Here is a 16,795-nt window from a genome sequence, read left to right on the forward strand (position 1 = left end):
TGTGTGTGTGTATGTGTGTTTGTGGGAGTGCTTAGAATTTGAGTGGTGGTGTATTGCTACATCCCCCCCCCCCTCCAGAAGCTACGAAAATTCTGTATCCCCTCTATAAGCTCTGGAGGGGATACAAATACGTTGTGTATATTTTGCACTTTTTCTCCTTATCAAAAATTTTAAAAGAATATATTTCAGTCAATCATATTCCTATTTTAAAATAAAAGCATATTGAAAACCTAGAGTTGTCTGTCGTTTTTCGAATCAACGTTCTCTATTGTTGTGTTAACTTCTGCACGTTATCCAACCAACAATCGAAACAATAATACACACGTGTAAACAATGCAAAAACTAATTTGAGAAATGTTTTTCACAGATCTGTTCGATCTTTAAATATTTTAACATTTGTTTAAAGAGCAATGTCTTTTGACAGATCATATTTAATATATTATGCAATAAATGTAACAGGATGCCCAGCTAGTCTAGTCCAATGTGTACACCGGAACACTAACCCCCCTCCCTGTCCCTAATGATCGCTTTCCTCTTATGATCTCAATGAAATAAACTGTTAGACTTAATTAAAAGAATAGCCACATAGGATTGGGTAATAAATCAGCACTGATATTTTATTCAAGTGAAAACATGTTTGGGTAATTTACGGCAGAAATATAATCTCTCCGCAGTAACAAAGCATTTATAGGTACATCGTCTGTTGATTACATGCAGTATATATCTTTTTTGGGTTGTACTGAAAGCTGAGTAACACTTAAAAAAGTGGGATTATGTACATGATTCTCCTCTAGTCGATAATTAGGAAACACAATAAAATAAAAATAGATTTACTGGTGATTAAAGGTGTAATACGTTTAATATCTGGTTGATTGATGTGCCCTTCAACATAGATGATGCTCCTTTACAGCTCAGGTGTTAATGTTTTCACGTGGTACAATGTACATCGTGAAAATGTGTTTCTGAAAATTTCACTGTTTATTTTATCAGTTTGTAAACTCGTTCCTTAAAATTTTTTTTAGACTAATTATATAAAATTACATTACATAAAGGCAAATTCTATAAAACTGTCTTGACATTTCACGGCGGTCTGAATATCTTTAAATACCCAACCATTTTATTTGATTATAGCACAGTTTTCTTTCTTTTTAGGTTCATTATTTTATATCAAACAGATTATTTCAAAATTCTTCATTAACATATGGTAATCCTGCGGTAGTAAAACCCTTTGATGGGTACATTTGAAACACATTTTATTGAAATTACCCACTTATTTATATGTAAATATTTTTGCGTCTACTTTTGATAAAAGCGATAATAATCTCCCCTAAGCCCTCTCGTATTTTCTAACATGACAATAAGGGTTACGATATCACTAGAAGAGTATTGCAATCGGTCAATAGAAATATACGAGTTTGTGACAAAACTCCTCGTTTTTCGATAAAACTCAAAGCGCCGAAAAGTTCTAAGAATATTATTATGTTAAATTAAAAAATAAGATATGAAATTATTAAGCGTTTATAGTTTTTTGATAAAACAGAAATACTGTAAAACATAACTTCCGCCAATCACTCAAAATTTGACAGAAACCAGTGAATATAATATGTATCCACATATGAAATGTCGTCCAATTAACTGAAACCGTACTCAAGTTATCGGCATTTTAGAAAACGGAAATAGAACAAATAGCCACTGCAGGATAATGGAAGATTACTCATTGAATAAAAAATTTTCCAAGTAGATACCTTGATTACCGTTTCAGTAAGGTAGACGAAATTGCAAATATAAGATCTACATGGATTATTTTAATAAATCGGAAGTGATCTTCCCAAGCTTTTTTTATACTCTTATGTAACAGTGGGGCACTTTTAGGATTTGAGAAATGTTTATTCTAATTAATTTTGTAAATGCTTATATTTTTAAACGGAACAGAATCGCCAGAAAAATAAATTGCTAAATTTTCCATTTAAGTGTTAGATTGTAGGCGCGTTTAAAAAAAAAATTGAACGATTTCCGGTAAACGAAAGTGGTTTTTACTCCAGTTCATTCTGCGTGATGTTGTTCTTTTAAGCTACCGACTTATTTTGATAATTGTAATCGATAATTAACTTAAATTTAAACGGCTGTAAACATTTTATTGTTTAAGTTTTGATTTAATAATAACAAATTTGAATAACACAGACGAGAGTGTTATTTACTGGACGTTTGGTACCTATTTAGATACGGGCGTCTAATTTAGCATGCAGGTTCTGTCATCGCTACTTAAAATTCGTCATATGCATGTCTAGACACGATTATAGCTAGTAGCATTATATTTGAGACATCATTGCACCCAGTAAAGACAAAGCTTGACTTAAATCAACATCATTTAATGTTCCATGGTTTAATAACATTACAAGATAACCTATTTTACAGCAAAGTTTAATGTTGAATGTTTTCCATTCTGAACTTACAAACTATATTTAAATACTTTTGGTAAGAAGTTTTTAAATTTATTTTGCAAATAATATAGTACAATACTAATTTTTATTTTATTATAACAAACGAATGGTTAAAATAAAGCAAATTTACTCTCTACAATTATAAGAGAGTTGACAACGAAATAACGAGGAACAGCCTAAAGATGGACGTAGAGACCAGCATCCAAGTGGCCGACTATGTTGTATGTGTTGTTGTCTTGTTGATTCCTATGGCCATCGGGATTTTGTTCGCTGTTAAAGACGCGAAAAAGGCGACCAGAGAGGAATATTTGTTTGGAGGAAGACGGATGTCTGTGGTGCCGGTGGCTTTGTCACTTTTCGTCACGTTCATTGTAAGTTCTTCTTCGATATTCTAATTGTAAATTGAGACTTGGTTCATTATTTATAAATCCAAGACCTTTTCTTTTTCACAAAATGAATAGTGCTCATACTTACTTTTGGCAACAATTAAACTTACTTTGATCCAAGCCTTAAAATCACATAGACGTATGTGTTACATCAAAATATTTTTGATTTGGTTTTCATGTTGCTCACATAAAAATACTAAACTTTTAAAATAATACAGATCAGAATATAACACACAAACATTGATATTTAAGACATCAGAACAATTTGACTTGTCTTAATCTTCTTTACTATTTGTGGAGCATAAAGCTTCAAACACGGCTTATAATTTTTGCAACATTCTGAGAAATCCCTGCTGTTTTCAGTTCTTGAAGAAGACTCAGTCAGCATACTTTGCTCACCTAATAATATCAAAAGGTCAACATTCAATCCATAGCATACTTTTAAATAAAAGGTATACCAAAATACCACCAACTAATTATACATACTTATATTTTTGTATATAATCACAAACAGTATGTTATTTTGTTATTTTGCATTCAATGCAAATAACTAAGCACTTAAATTTTGAGGAATACAAAACAGTAACAACTTTTATAACTACGGTCTAGGATTGTTCTTTCTTTACACAGACAGCTTTTTTCATGGATTGCTCGTTGAAACAAAAATTCAACCATTTGATAGTAACGATTACTCGACAATCGAACGAATGAATATTAATATTTATAAGTTGTTGTTAATAGATATCTCAAGAAATCATACATCTTTTATTCCTCTTATATTATGAAACAAATTCCAGTCTGCCATTGGATTGATGGGAAATCCCGCTGATATTTACAGTTATAGCGTAATGGTTATCACCCTATATGGAGGCTACTCGATCAGCTATGTTATTAGTCTGTTCACCATTGTGCCGCTGTTCTATTCCCTACAACTGACAAGTATCTATGAGTACTTCGAGTTGAGGTTCCACTCACGTGCAGTGAGGATATCAGCACTGACCGTTGGTATGTTACAGACCATCTGCTACATGGCTGTAGCTCTCTACAGTCCAGCTCTAGGGCTACAGGTCAGTTTTATTTTAATCTTAAAAATTTATTATTTATTAATTATCTAGCAATATTAAATTAAAAAAAAGTCAAGTAGTTAAATTCATATATATTTAGATTTAAGAGAACAGGATCTTATTTACTGAAAGGATTAATTTTAGCCCGAATTGTTAAGAAATGTCTACTTTGACATATTGCGTTAACATAATTTAAAAAAAAAAATCAAAACCTGTACTGATTGTGAGAGGTATTATTGCTAATTATTATCTAACCACTGCATTCTCTACCTGTTTTCTATTTTCTAGACAACAGCGAAGATCCCATTATGGATGTCTATTGTTATTGTTGGCATCATCGGCACCGTGTACTCAGCTCTGGGTGGTATCAAGAGCGTTGTCTGGGCGGACGCTTTTCAATGTTTCGTCATGTTTGGTGGGGCTCTTCCTGTTATTATTGTAGGTCTTTTTACATAAAAGACATCAAGTCTTATCTTGTGGAAGAAGATTCAAAGCATAGTGCTTTATACATTTCAGATACCGGTAACCAAATATAAACATTAATGTTGTTAAATCCACTCAAGGGGTACAAACTGCAGGAGGATGGTCAGAGGCGTGGCCACTAGCTTTGAAGGGTGGAAGAGTTTCCTTTGACGTTTTTGACGTTGATCCAAGAGTAAGACACACCTGGTGGGGTACAACTATTGGGGCTACTTTCTTATGGTAAGGTTTTTGTTTGTAAAAGAAGTGCATGCATACATTATATATATAAATATAAATATAAATATATATATATATATATATATATATATATATATATATATAAATATATATATATATATATCATATAATGATTGCTCATAATAAAATACAGAAGACGCTGATCTGTTAAAAGTTCATATTAATTTTCAGGCATATGTTATTTATAGTGTACAAAAGCTGAATCTTTATACAAAATTGCAATAATTTATTTAGAACGGTTGTTATAAATTATATTACAAGAAGCTGTTTTTTTCATATAATAATAAACAAACACCATATAAACGTCTTGGGGTGGGTGTTTGAGTTATGAGTTTTTCTTCTCAATTTCTCTTTAATTTGCCTTATCACACGTCAAACGTATGCATCTTTTAGGCTTGGTACTACATTCAACCAATCAACCATCCAAAGATTGTGTGCCATGAAGACAATGAGAGACGCTAAGATTTCCTATATATTAAACATCCCAATTATGTTGGCTTATGGTGTTCTGATGTTTTTTGTTGGATTCGCAATTTACGTCTATTTTGCATTCCTACGCTGTGATCCTTATGAAGTTTGTTTACATTAAGTAAATTAATTTAGCAAAAAAAAAAAAAGTAAATTCATTTAAATATTTTATTAACTCCTTTAAAGATAACTTTCACGTTATTAACCCCCAAATAAATTTAGAATACGTTTTGTTATTTTCAATATAGACACAATGTAATAGCAGATTCATTTTATTTTGTGTGTGGATTTCATTGAAAATATTATCTTTAAACGATTTCTTTCAGGGCGGTCTAATTACCAACAGAAACCAACTGAGTCCATTTTTCGTCATGCAAGCTTTTCAAGACATGCCTGGGTTTGCCGGTCTTTTCATGGGGACGATGTTTAGTGGGTCTCTCAGTACTATATCATCAGGTTTGTTCTTAGTATGTATATTTTGAAATATTTACGTTTTAGGACGAAAAAATTTATTTCGGTTCTTGTTGAAATGTATCTGAAATAAAAATAAGAGCAACTAAATTCTCAGTCTGTTGAAATTTACGTAAAAGCTATTAAACGTATTTGTAAACTGCTATGACTTATATTTGACAGCAAATGCTTTTATCATTTTGCTCTTATTTTAAAACATACACCTAAAAAATCTTTGTCGAATTCGTGCTGCTTAGAAAGGGTGGCAGGGTAGTTGTGCACTCGATTGCTAAACGTCTTGGCGGCAGTGTACGAGATCTCGCCATTGCAATCCGTGACGTTAGAGCACTTAAGTAACCCCCCCCCCCCCTTCTTTACAAACACTGATGTGTGGAGTTTTCTCTGCTCCCTCCATAATCTTGCCTTTGCTTTGTTCATAATGTAATTTATGGTTTTTACCTACATAGAACGGCGAAGAATTAAAAACCGAATGGAGATCTTCGGTCAGGTCGGCTTAGCTCATAATAGTTAAACATAAAAGTCCTGGAACTCCCGGGCAGATGAGGATCAATAGCAGGGGAAAGCTACGCATCTAGGAGAGACAACTCCTAAATCAAACAACTGCTGTCTTGTAGTTTGTTGTTGGTTTATTCTTGTATTTAATTATGTTTAATCAAATATTTTAAAACACTAGAATTAATAACGAAGAATAAGAAGAAAAAGCCGATTATCCATTTCATAATCTAGCACTCAATTGCAATTGTTCTCTGCCCACACATAGCGAAAATGCTTGCTAGACGCATTGCATTTAATGTAAATTGATGTAGCAACGTTGACATTATGTACTTACTAAAGTCAAACGATTATCTTTATTGTGTACTTAATGATATCCACCTCATTACATTTTTTGCATCATTTCTGCAGGAATCAGTGCTTTGGCGGCCAACACAGTTGAAGATATTCTAACGAAATGTCTAAGTGGTTTTAAAGAAAGCAGTATCACGCAACTAACACAAGTAATTGTCTGCTTCTATGGACTTGTCATTGTTGGACTTGCTTATGTAGCCGATTCCTTAGATGGGCCAGTCACACAGATGAGTGCATCAGTTTTTGGAGCCTGTGGGGGCCCTGTGTTTGGGGTGTTTATACTTGGGGCGTGCATCCCCTGGAGCAACAAGTACGGCGCCTTAGGTGGAGGTGGGCTGGCTCTTGTTTTCAACGTGTGGTTGGCCATTTCAGGACAGATGTATGGGAGGAAAACTAGACCACTACAACCCCCATCTATAGAGAATTGTTACCCGAACAGCTCAATGTTGCTAATGAGAAACTATTACCACTCTGTTAACCTGACTTCTACAACACCAGCTACTGAACGTATCCCAAATGACAAAGACCCATACAGTTATGGTTTCTTCTTGTACGATATACCCTACGTCTGGTATGGTTTTATTGGATGTTTTGTGGCTTTCATCTCTGGTGCTCTCATTAGCTTTTATTTTAAGAAGTACGACCACACCAAGACTGACCCACGGCTAATTATACCAATAATTCGCAAGGCGTGGTCTTTGCCTGAGCCAGAAGCTAAACAAGAGGAAAGCTGAGCAACGATGAAATGTCGACTCGAAATTTTAAATTGCTCTGACAATGTAAAATTCGGCACCCCGTCAAATGAGCGCACGACAAAAGAGCGCCGACATAAGAGCGCAGACAAAAGAGCGCCGACAAAAGAGCGCAGACAAAAGAGCGCAGACAAAAGAGCGCCGACAAAAAAGCGCAGACAAAAGAGCGCAGACAAAAGAGCGCAGACATAAGAGCGCAGACAAAAGAGCGCCGACATAAGAGCGCCGACAAAAGAGCGCAGTCAATTATAAAAACACATGTTGTAAGCTAAACAAATATGGCATTAAACAATCGGCGGTACGATAAAACGACATGTGTTTATTTATATATTGTGGTTGATGTGGTATAAACGCAGTTTGAAAATATTTCTAGCCCAATTAACATGGAGAAGATCGAATCACAGAAAGGGAAGGTAATTATTTTGGTCGAAGGCTACAGATTTCGAAAGGACAGAGCAAATGCTGATGGAAGTACGACATGGAGATGCTGCAAGAAAGATGGCTGCCGAGGACGGATGAAAATGATGAACGATGTTGTTCTGTCATCATCGGAACACAATCACGCTCCTGATCCGGCTAAAAACGAAGCAGCGAAAGTCGTTTCGGCTATACGAAAACGGGCAGTGGAAGGGGTGGAAAACCCAAGGCAGATTATACAATTAACATTTAGTAGAAGCTAGTCCTGCAGAAATTATGCCACTGGTAGATTATTGCGAGGATAGTTACATAGGGAGGCGAAGGAGAAACCGTCGAGGTGACCCACGCTTCGCTCTTGCTATTTGGAATGTCCATAATCGTGTCTCTGAAAATCTACCACGTTCGAACAACTCAGTCGAGGCATGGCATCGCGCATTCCAACGAACGGTAGATTGAAATCATCTTTCCGTTTTTAAATTGATCAACCAGTTTCGTCTGGAACAAGATCACATCGAAATCGAACTGGAACGTTATCTGGCTGGAGTTAATCAACCAGAAGCTTCAAAGAACAAATATGTTCAGCTGAACCGAAGATTGCAGACAATTGCTTCAACCTATGCTAATGATTCAATGATGGACTACCTACGGGGTATAGCCCACAACTTAGCATTATAAATGCAACTATACAGAAAATGTTTATTAATCTGAACTTATTTTCATTTTGTAACATTTCATTTCAGTTTATATTCTCAATTTAGGCCTAACTTTTAAAATCTTTGTATGTGTTACTACGTTGCGTTTTGAATAATTCGACTTCATGTTGATTATATCAGTTTTTTAGTTAAAGAAACTGAACAATTAGTTTTTTAATGAAACAATAAAGAGTTAGCTTCAAACGATGACGTCTGATCTGAGTTAATTTTCTTGTTCCTATTTATTAAATATGGTTTTTCGATTTTTAGTTTGCGCTCTTATGTCGGCGCTCTTTTGTCGGCAAATTGATGCGCTCTTATGTCGGCGCTCTTATGTCGGCGCTCTTATGTCGGCGCTCTTTTGTCTGCGCTCTTATGTCGGCGCTCTTTTGTCGTGCGCTCTTTTGACGGGTCACCGTAAAATTCCGTTAAGTGATGGAAACCGTATTAAAAACTGGCAAAATAAAACTATTTCAAAAGTTTAAAATTTGGACTTCAATCGAAAGTTTAAGATGTAGTATAAATTGACTAGCTATTTTTAAAATGGATAAAATTATACATTGTTGTTTTAAGAATTTTATAAATAGTTTGGTCTTAGTTGTATTTTTTAAGACCCCGAACACTTTAATAAATATAATGAAAACATAGTTACTCTTGCAAAAATGTAATTTGCTAAAAGAAAATGCTTTTGGTATTACGTTCCATTCACAATGCAATGTTGATAATTTAATAGGATATTATTTTCTTCATTTTGTGTCAAATTATATCAATTGGGTTCAACCAATTCGTTATTTTTAGCGCAATTTCCATACGAACAATTGCGATTATTAACTCGTCATTTCTGGATGTATGAATGAATGGATGTGTGTCCGCAGCTTTAAGTCGTATCTCCTCCTCAACGAAGCAATATCGAGGACTAGTTCCAAAGCAAATATGTTAAGCAAGTTTCGAGGATGATTGTGGGCCAAAACAATTCCTGGAATTCCTTCCTGGATTTCCCGGAAAAGCCAAAAAACCTCGAAAAAAAATGCAGTTTTTGGCCCATTTCTCGGCAACTAGACCACTTAGCGACTTGAAACATTTACCAATCGATTTCTGCCATAATTTTGAACAATATTACCGAAGAAAGTTTTCAAAAATATCCTTTCGTTCCGTCACAAAAAATTAATTACTACTTTTTTAAACGGAGCATCGTGTAGGCCTAGGATGATATTTTTTTTAAACTGAGCATCGTGTAGGCCTACTCGTTAAAATAAAAAAAAAAACATAAGGAAATTGCGCTTAAATTGTCACTAGACTTTTTATTAACTTGTTTTTTGTTTTAACTTCAGTTATCAAATTAAACAACATTGAGGCTAATTATATTAAATTCCTATACTATTTTCCCGATTTATTAAAAAATTCAGATGTCACCTACATGTCCAAGAAACCAATCACACGTTACACATTGTAATGAAGAAACATAAGTATGTCGAAACATTTATAAACCAAAGTTTATTCACATAAACACACACAGACTTACACAGACACACAGAGACACACACAGACACACACAGACACACATTATCCTACTAACAGTCGAAACAATAATACATACGTGTAAACAATACATAAACTAATTTGAGAAATGTTTTTCACAGAACTGTTCGAGATAGTTGAATGTTTTAACATTTGCTTCAAGAGCTCATGTCTTTTGCCATACCACATTTTAATATATCTAGCAATAAATGTATCAGGATGCCCAGCTAGTCTAGTCCAATATGTAAACCGGAACACTATTTCCATCCCACATGAACATTTTCCTCTTCTGATCTCACTGAAATAAAATGTTAAACTTAATTTAAAGAAAATAGTCACATAACATAAGCAATAACTCAGCACTGATATTTTATTCCAGTGAAAGCATGTTTGGGTAATTTATAGAAGAACTTTAATCTCTCCACAATAACAAAGCACTTATTAGGACATAGTCTGTTGATTATAGATATATCGTCATTGGGTTGTACAGAAAGCGAATAGCACTGAATTTGAATAGTGGGCTTGTGTTCGTGATTCTCCTCTAGGCAATTATTAGGAAACCCATTAAATAAAATAGGTTTACCACTGTGTTTTTAAATGAAAATAATATACTTAGTTATTGTCAGACTGATTAGAAAAACTGTATCCCATTTATCTAGCATCGGTTTTTTGAGGTGATATGTATCTATTTTCAGGTTTATTTATATTCACTCTAACAAAGATGTTCATTCATACCACAGGCAGTGTTTCTTCCAGACATTTTTCTCCGGGGGGGGGGGGGGGGGGACTTGAAATTTGGGGGGGGGGGGGGTAGAATTTTTTCGAGGGGGCGGACACTGTTAAAAGTATATATTTTCTATATAAATTTTATTTCGTTCGGGGGGGGGGGGGCGGTAGACTTTCTTCGGGGGGAGGGGGGGGGGGGGCGAAGTTAAAGTCTCGCAGGTACCATTTGTATTTATCTAAGGTGAATGACACCCACGTGAACGTGACATACAGGTTTGGTATTTATTTAGATACGGGCGTTTACATAATTTAGCATCCAGGATCTGTCACTTAAAATTTAAAATTCGTGATATCCATGTCTAGACACGATTATAGTTAATAGCATTATATTTGAGACATCATGACATCCAATAAAGACAAGCTTGACTTAAATCAGCATTATTTAATGTTCCATGGTTTAATAACATTACAAGATAACCTATTTTACTGCAAAGTTTAATTAAGTCTGAATTTTTTACATTCTGAACTTTAAAAAATATTTCCTGAAATACTTTTATAAAGAAATTTCTTTGATTTTTTTTTGCAAATAATAGAGTACAATACTACTTTTTATTTTATTATTAAAACTAACGCTTGGTTAAAATAAAGCAAATTTACTCTCTACAATTATAAGAGAGTTGACAATGAAATAACGAGGAACAGCCTAAAGATGGACGTAGAGACCAGCATTCAAGTAGCCGACTATGTTGTATGTGTTGTTGTCTTGTTGATTCCTATGGCCATCGGGATTTTGTTCGCTGTTAAAGACGCGAAGAAGGCGACCAGAGAGGAATATTTGTTTGGAGGAAGACGGATGTCTGTGGTACCTATCGCTTTGTCCCTCTTTGCTTCATACATGGTAAGTGCAGTCTTCAATAGGTTTTGTGAGCTGTTCTTTCTACTTATTTAACTTTGATTTAGATAGTACTATAATTAATACACAGCAAAAAAAAAGTCTAATTTTTGAAACATATATGCAACTACTCAAAATAGTACGAATGATTGTAAAGTAGAAATAAATATTTTTAAAATCATATAAAAAAAAAAACAATGAAAATTTATTTAATTTTGATTTTTTTTTTTTTGCAGTCAGCCATCTCTTTAATTGGCACCACTGCAGACATGTACACATACGGAGCCATGATAACGCTCTTGTATGTTGGGTTTTCTGTTAGCTACATCATCGGCCTGTTCACCATTGTGCCTTTGTTCTATTCCCTACAACTGACAAGTATCTATGAGTACTTCATGTTGAGGTTCCACTCACGTGCAGTGAGGATGTCAGCATTGGCCGTTGGTATGGTGCAGAATATCTGCTACATGGCTGTAGCTCTATACACTCCAGCTCTAGGGTTACAGGTCAGTTATGATTGTAAATGAAAATCGGGTTTCGGTAGGCAACCTGTTTTAAATCGGGATCGAATTTATAAATTATTTATAAATTTTAGTAATTTCTGTTTGACAGGAAGAAGTAATTTTCGCTATTTCCGATTTCTCAAAAAAAAAAAAAAAAAAAAAAACCGCATGTGAATTTGTAAAGTACTAATAATATTCCGAACTATTATGCACATTTTATTTGGCGTTCACTTGGTGTGCAATTCTTTTTTCTACAAGATTGTATTCTATTTTAAAAAGTTTATTTAAAATGGATTAAAATCCATGTCTATATCCCGAGTTTCAGTACCTGTTTTTTAATATAAGAATATTCGAGAAAGTTTAGGGGAGATCACTCCCGGTTTATTTAAATAGAAAAAGAGTGAAGTATTAATTTCGGTTATGGGGAATAACACAAAGTTTAAAAGGAACCAAAGAATAAGATCATATACCATAATATGAAATTTCGTTTAGTTAGCTGAAGCAGTACTCAAGTTATCGGTATTTTAGAATCTAGAATAAAGTTAAGAACAACCTCCGGATATTGGGGTGCACACAAGTATAAGATCTTTAGATAGCCTATGTATGAAATTTCGTCTAACTAACTGAAATAATATTAATGTTATATTGTTCCCACATAAATAGCCATACTTATAATTTCCGATTAACGGAAATCGATCAAAAGAAGATGGAAACCTAAACATACAGTGTAATGCTTGTATGTAAAATTCCGTCAACCTACATTTAAATGGCTTTTGAGATCCGGCAAGCAGAGTATAAACAGCTTTCAGTTAGCGAAAATATCTCCAAATGAAAAACTAATATCTTGATAAACCTAGAAATTGAGTTTTTAGCAAGATAAGTCGTCTAGGTCGCATACGATAAAGAAAGGAGGTGTAAAGAAAACTTTCGAAATTTCATTCGATCGATTTTTGTGCACAATTAAATTTCTTCCTTTATACGCAGAGAATTGAACCAATTTCTGGTAAAGTACAGTATTTAAAATGTAACCATTTAAACCGTTAGACAACAGCGAACATCCCATTGTGGATGTCTATTGTTATTGTTGGCATCATCGGCACCGTGTACTCAGCTCTGGGTGGTATCAAGAGCGTTGTCTGGGCGGACGCTTTTCGCTGTTTCGTCATGTTTGGTGGGGCTCTTCCTATTATTATCGTAGGTGTGTTTATTTAGTTATAGTATGTGTGTTTTTACCTTGTGCGTTTAATTACTAAATATGTGTTCTACTTTATCTTATTGATTTACCTAAAAGATCTATCACTTTTACTTTAATTTTGAAAGTTTTTTGAGTCATATGTTTGTGGCTAGAAGAGTCAAAAGATTCTTATAAATTCGAGCTCCAAAAATAATTCGGATACAATGTTGATTCTTAAATCTTTATTTCTAAAAGGTATAAAAACAGCAGGAGGGTGGACAGAGGCGTGGCCACTAGCTGTGAAAGGTGGAAGAGTTTCTTTTGACGTGTATGACTTTGATCCAAGAAAGCGCCATACATGGTGGGGAACAGTCGTCGGCGGCGCCTTCTTGTGGTAGGTTAGTTGTATGTGAATTGATAGCATCAAATTTTATATCAATTAAATACCATGATAATATACTCATATTTTTAAAAAATGAAAAAAAAAATTATGGTTAGAGGATTCTATTTCTATTATGAAACTATATTAATTATATAATTTCCGCTGAATCCTACTTAAAATGCATCATGCATTGTTTTCAAATATCTCACCCAACAGGCTAGGCAATACATTCAGCCAGTCAACCATCCAAAGATTGTGTGCCATGAAGACAATGAGAGAAGCAAGGATTTCCTTTATCCTAAACATCCCAATTATGTTATTTTACGGCTTTATATTGTTTTTTGTTGGCTTTGGAGTTTACGTGTATTTCGTGTCCATCCGATGTGACCCATTCTCTGTACGTTGCCTTTATATTTTGTTTGAATATTATGATGAACATGGTTACAATTTTTACCCCAACGTTCCTTGACTATTCTACCCACAAATAGGTTGATGCAAGTTTTATATTTATTTAGCTATTTGTAATTTTAAAACCTGACATGTTTATTTTTTATTAGAGCGGTCTAATCACTAACAGAAACCAAATTCTGCCATTCTCTGTGATGCACGCTCTAAAAGACATGCCTGGGTTGGCTGGTCTTTTTATGGCCAAACTATTCAGTGCTTCACTCAGTACTATCTCATCAGGTAAGTTGTAATATTCTCTTAGTAAATCCTTTTCAGTGCTTTCTTATTTACTTGGTATTAAATTATTTCACAATTTGGAATAATTGCTTGTCTAAAATCAAGTTCTTTGATTTTTACAAATTAACTTACACTTCTCCTACATTAGTAGGCTAATAGTGGGACGGCGTGATCGAGTCGGTAAAGAAACAAACAGTTTTCATTACTAGATTAGAACCGAAAGAAACAAATGTTCAAGAAATATCGCGAGTACTTATTATATTAAACACAAACAACTTCTTACTGGTATAAGTGTTTCAGTCATTTAAAGTGTTACGTCAAAATTATTGCCACATTGCTAATATTTATTTGCTGTTGTACAGTATCCACAAGCTACATGCTGTTTTAGTTTGCCTATTAGTGCTTTTTTTTAGAAATGACAATTCATTGAGATTTCTTTGTAATTAATTAACATTTTTGCGACTGTTAAGTGGGTGTAAAAATTTAATCGTGTACTAACCTGATTGTGTATTTGAATCTGCATTTGATGCATGTTATTATTTTATAACAACAGGTATGAATGCTTTAGCAGCCATCACAGTTGAAGATGTTTTAAAGAATTTTCTTGGAGGATTTCAGGAGAGCAGGATCACGCTGTTTACCAAGTTGCTTGTCTGTGTGTATGGTTTAATAATAATAGGACTGGCGTACTTAGCTAATTCACTACAAGGACCTGTGACACAGTTGGGGGCATCGATTTTTGGGGCCTGTGGGGGTCCTATGTTTGGGGTGTTTATACTTGGGGCGTGCATCCCCTGGAGCAACAAGTACGGCGCCTTAGGTGGAGGTGGGCTGGCTCTTGTTTTCAACGTGTGGTTGGCCATTTCAGGACAGATGTACGGGAGAAAAAGTCGACCTTTGACCCCACCACCTGTAGATAACTGTTACACAAACGGCTCTATGTGGCTGCCCGATAACACGCTTTACTTTAGTAAGGAGAAAATTACACCCCAAACTGTAAACACTACCACAGCTGTTAACGACCCATACATTTTTGGCTTCTTTCTACACGATATTTCCTATATGTGGTATGGATTAATTGGATGTTTCGTGGCATTTATGTCTGGTGCTATCATCAGCGTTTGCTCCAGGAACTACAACCACTCAAAACCTGATGCTTACCTTTTTGTGCCAACATTTCAACATTGTTGGCTATTGGGGAAATGGAGACACAAAATCTACTTGAAAGACAATTCAGTGTTGGTTAACAGTGGAGAACCATCGATGATAGACATCAAACCAATAGAGACAAATCTAATTTAATAAACAACAATTTCTGTGAATGTAATGTATATTCTCAGGTTTGACCCACAACGTTGTTCAAATTATAAGAATTGGCAACCAGTAATGCAGTTTGAAAATTCTTCTGGATTTATTATTATTTATTAAAACCTTAACATTCATCATTTTATTTCTGCTTTTCCCTGTGCTCGCAATGCACTCGGGACCTAGGGATATTGCATTTTATTAAAATATGTGTTTGTATGGTTTTACATTATGATTTATTTACGGTTAGGAGGAGCTGAGGAGTGTGTGTGTGTGTGTATGAGAGAGAGAGAGAGGTGGCGGGGGCTCAATATTACAACCACTTCACCCCGGGTCATCAAAGTCTTTCTAATACTGAATGGAATATAACCAAACAACTAGAGGATTTTGTCTGTGGAGGGGGGGGGGGGAGGTGAATGGTGGGGCGTTGAAGCCATTTAGGGGCCCAAGATCAGACCAAAAACAACAAGATAATATTTTTTTTGCACCTTTAAAAAAAGTCCAAATCAACACACTAAATTATCGTTTGATTTTTCCAATGTACAGGAGCGTACTGGCAATTTATGTTTAATACCCTGTTCGGTTTATTTTCAGTTATTTCGTGCCAAAGAGAAACAACTGAATTAATTAATATCAGTCAGAATATAAATCAGAATTGCGGTTCTTGTTGATGTGCAATGTTTAAATAGTTTTGAAGCAATAATTATATCTTGCTCTACTAAAGTTGGAGTATATATTTTTATCCCAGTGTCCGATAATGCCATATTAATGGAATATTCTTCAAAAGTTTGTACTAAATAATGGTAGTAAATCAGTAACTTCTAATATATAAAGCTCAAATGGACTCTGTGGCTCTGTATGCATGTAACATGTTTGTGGAATACATAAAAATAGTAAAAAAAAAATACGACTTGATCACTCTACTGTAATATTTTTGTAGTGTTTATTTTTGTTCTAAAATCTAAATTGCAAAATTGGTAGTTTAAAAAAAAATGTTTTCATTTTCCAATGTTATAATTTTAATTGACGTAATGTGCAAATAACAAAATCAAATACAATGTATCCCATTTCGAAAAGTTCTAATTGTGTGAAAAAAGTGTAAAGATTACTTGCCTTGGTACCAATTACGTTCCTTGATAGATGACAAAAAAAAGACATTACATGGGAAAAAAAAACATAATTTTTATTAGTTTGTTTTGATGTTGTAAAAATGTATAATTAGCATGGATAAGTGCAATGTGGAAGGTAAAACACAGGAATTTTAAATACAACCTTTTATTTATTGTATGTACTGTTTACTAACTATTGTTTGCGTTACGTTTGAGTTTGCGTTTGCTTTTGTGTTTTCCTTTAT

General features: G+C 34.4%; 2 protein-coding genes across 2 annotated transcripts; both read left to right on the forward strand.

Annotated features, from left to right (window-relative positions):
* The first annotated feature begins 2,337 nt into the window (after positions 1-2,337).
* Positions 2,338-7,253, forward strand: LOC131935908 (sodium-coupled monocarboxylate transporter 2). Its single transcript, XM_059292652.1, has 9 exons — positions 2,338-2,475; positions 2,588-2,812; positions 3,191-3,279; positions 3,618-3,894; positions 4,180-4,333; positions 4,455-4,593; positions 5,005-5,185; positions 5,406-5,535; positions 6,454-7,253. The coding sequence occupies exons 2-9, from the start codon at positions 2,624-2,626 to the stop codon at positions 7,128-7,130; spliced, it is 1,836 nt and encodes a 611-aa protein (XP_059148635.1). The 5' UTR covers positions 2,338-2,475; positions 2,588-2,623; the 3' UTR covers positions 7,131-7,253.
* A 3,957-nt stretch (positions 7,254-11,210) lies between these two features.
* On the forward strand, positions 11,211-15,523 carry LOC131935909 (sodium-coupled monocarboxylate transporter 1-like). The gene is made up of 6 exons (XM_059292653.1): positions 11,211-11,399; positions 11,630-11,899; positions 12,941-13,090; positions 14,010-14,139; positions 14,690-14,962; positions 15,477-15,523. The coding sequence occupies exons 1-6, from the start codon at positions 11,211-11,213 to the stop codon at positions 15,521-15,523; spliced, it is 1,059 nt and encodes a 352-aa protein (XP_059148636.1).
* Positions 15,524-16,795: the final 1,272 nt, after the last annotated feature.

Source organism: Physella acuta, unplaced genomic scaffold (assembly GCF_028476545.2).
Source record: "Physella acuta isolate Inbredline_101_S28 unplaced genomic scaffold, ASM2847654v3 ptg000164l, whole genome shotgun sequence".
NCBI lineage: Eukaryota > Metazoa > Mollusca > Gastropoda > Physidae > Physella > Physella acuta.

Bases quoted from the DNA above. Each gene is read 5' to 3' on its own strand.
- LOC131935908 (XM_059292652.1), top strand. From the start codon at position 2,624: ATGGACGTAGAGACCAGCATCCAAGTGGCCGACTATGTTGTATGTGTT. The intron at 2,813-3,190 runs GTAAGTTCTTCT...TGCTGTTTTCAG, and splicing joins CACTTTTCGTCACGTTCATT to TTCTTGAAGAAGACTCAGTC. The intron at 5,186-5,405 runs GTTTGTTTACAT...GATTTCTTTCAG, and splicing joins TACGCTGTGATCCTTATGAA to GGCGGTCTAATTACCAACAG.
- LOC131935909 (XM_059292653.1), top strand. From the start codon at position 11,211: ATGGACGTAGAGACCAGCATTCAAGTAGCCGACTATGTTGTATGTGTT. The intron at 11,400-11,629 runs GTAAGTGCAGTC...TTTTTTTTGCAG, and splicing joins CCCTCTTTGCTTCATACATG to TCAGCCATCTCTTTAATTGG. The intron at 13,091-14,009 runs GTAGGTGTGTTT...ATTTTTTATTAG, and splicing joins GGGCTCTTCCTATTATTATC to AGCGGTCTAATCACTAACAG.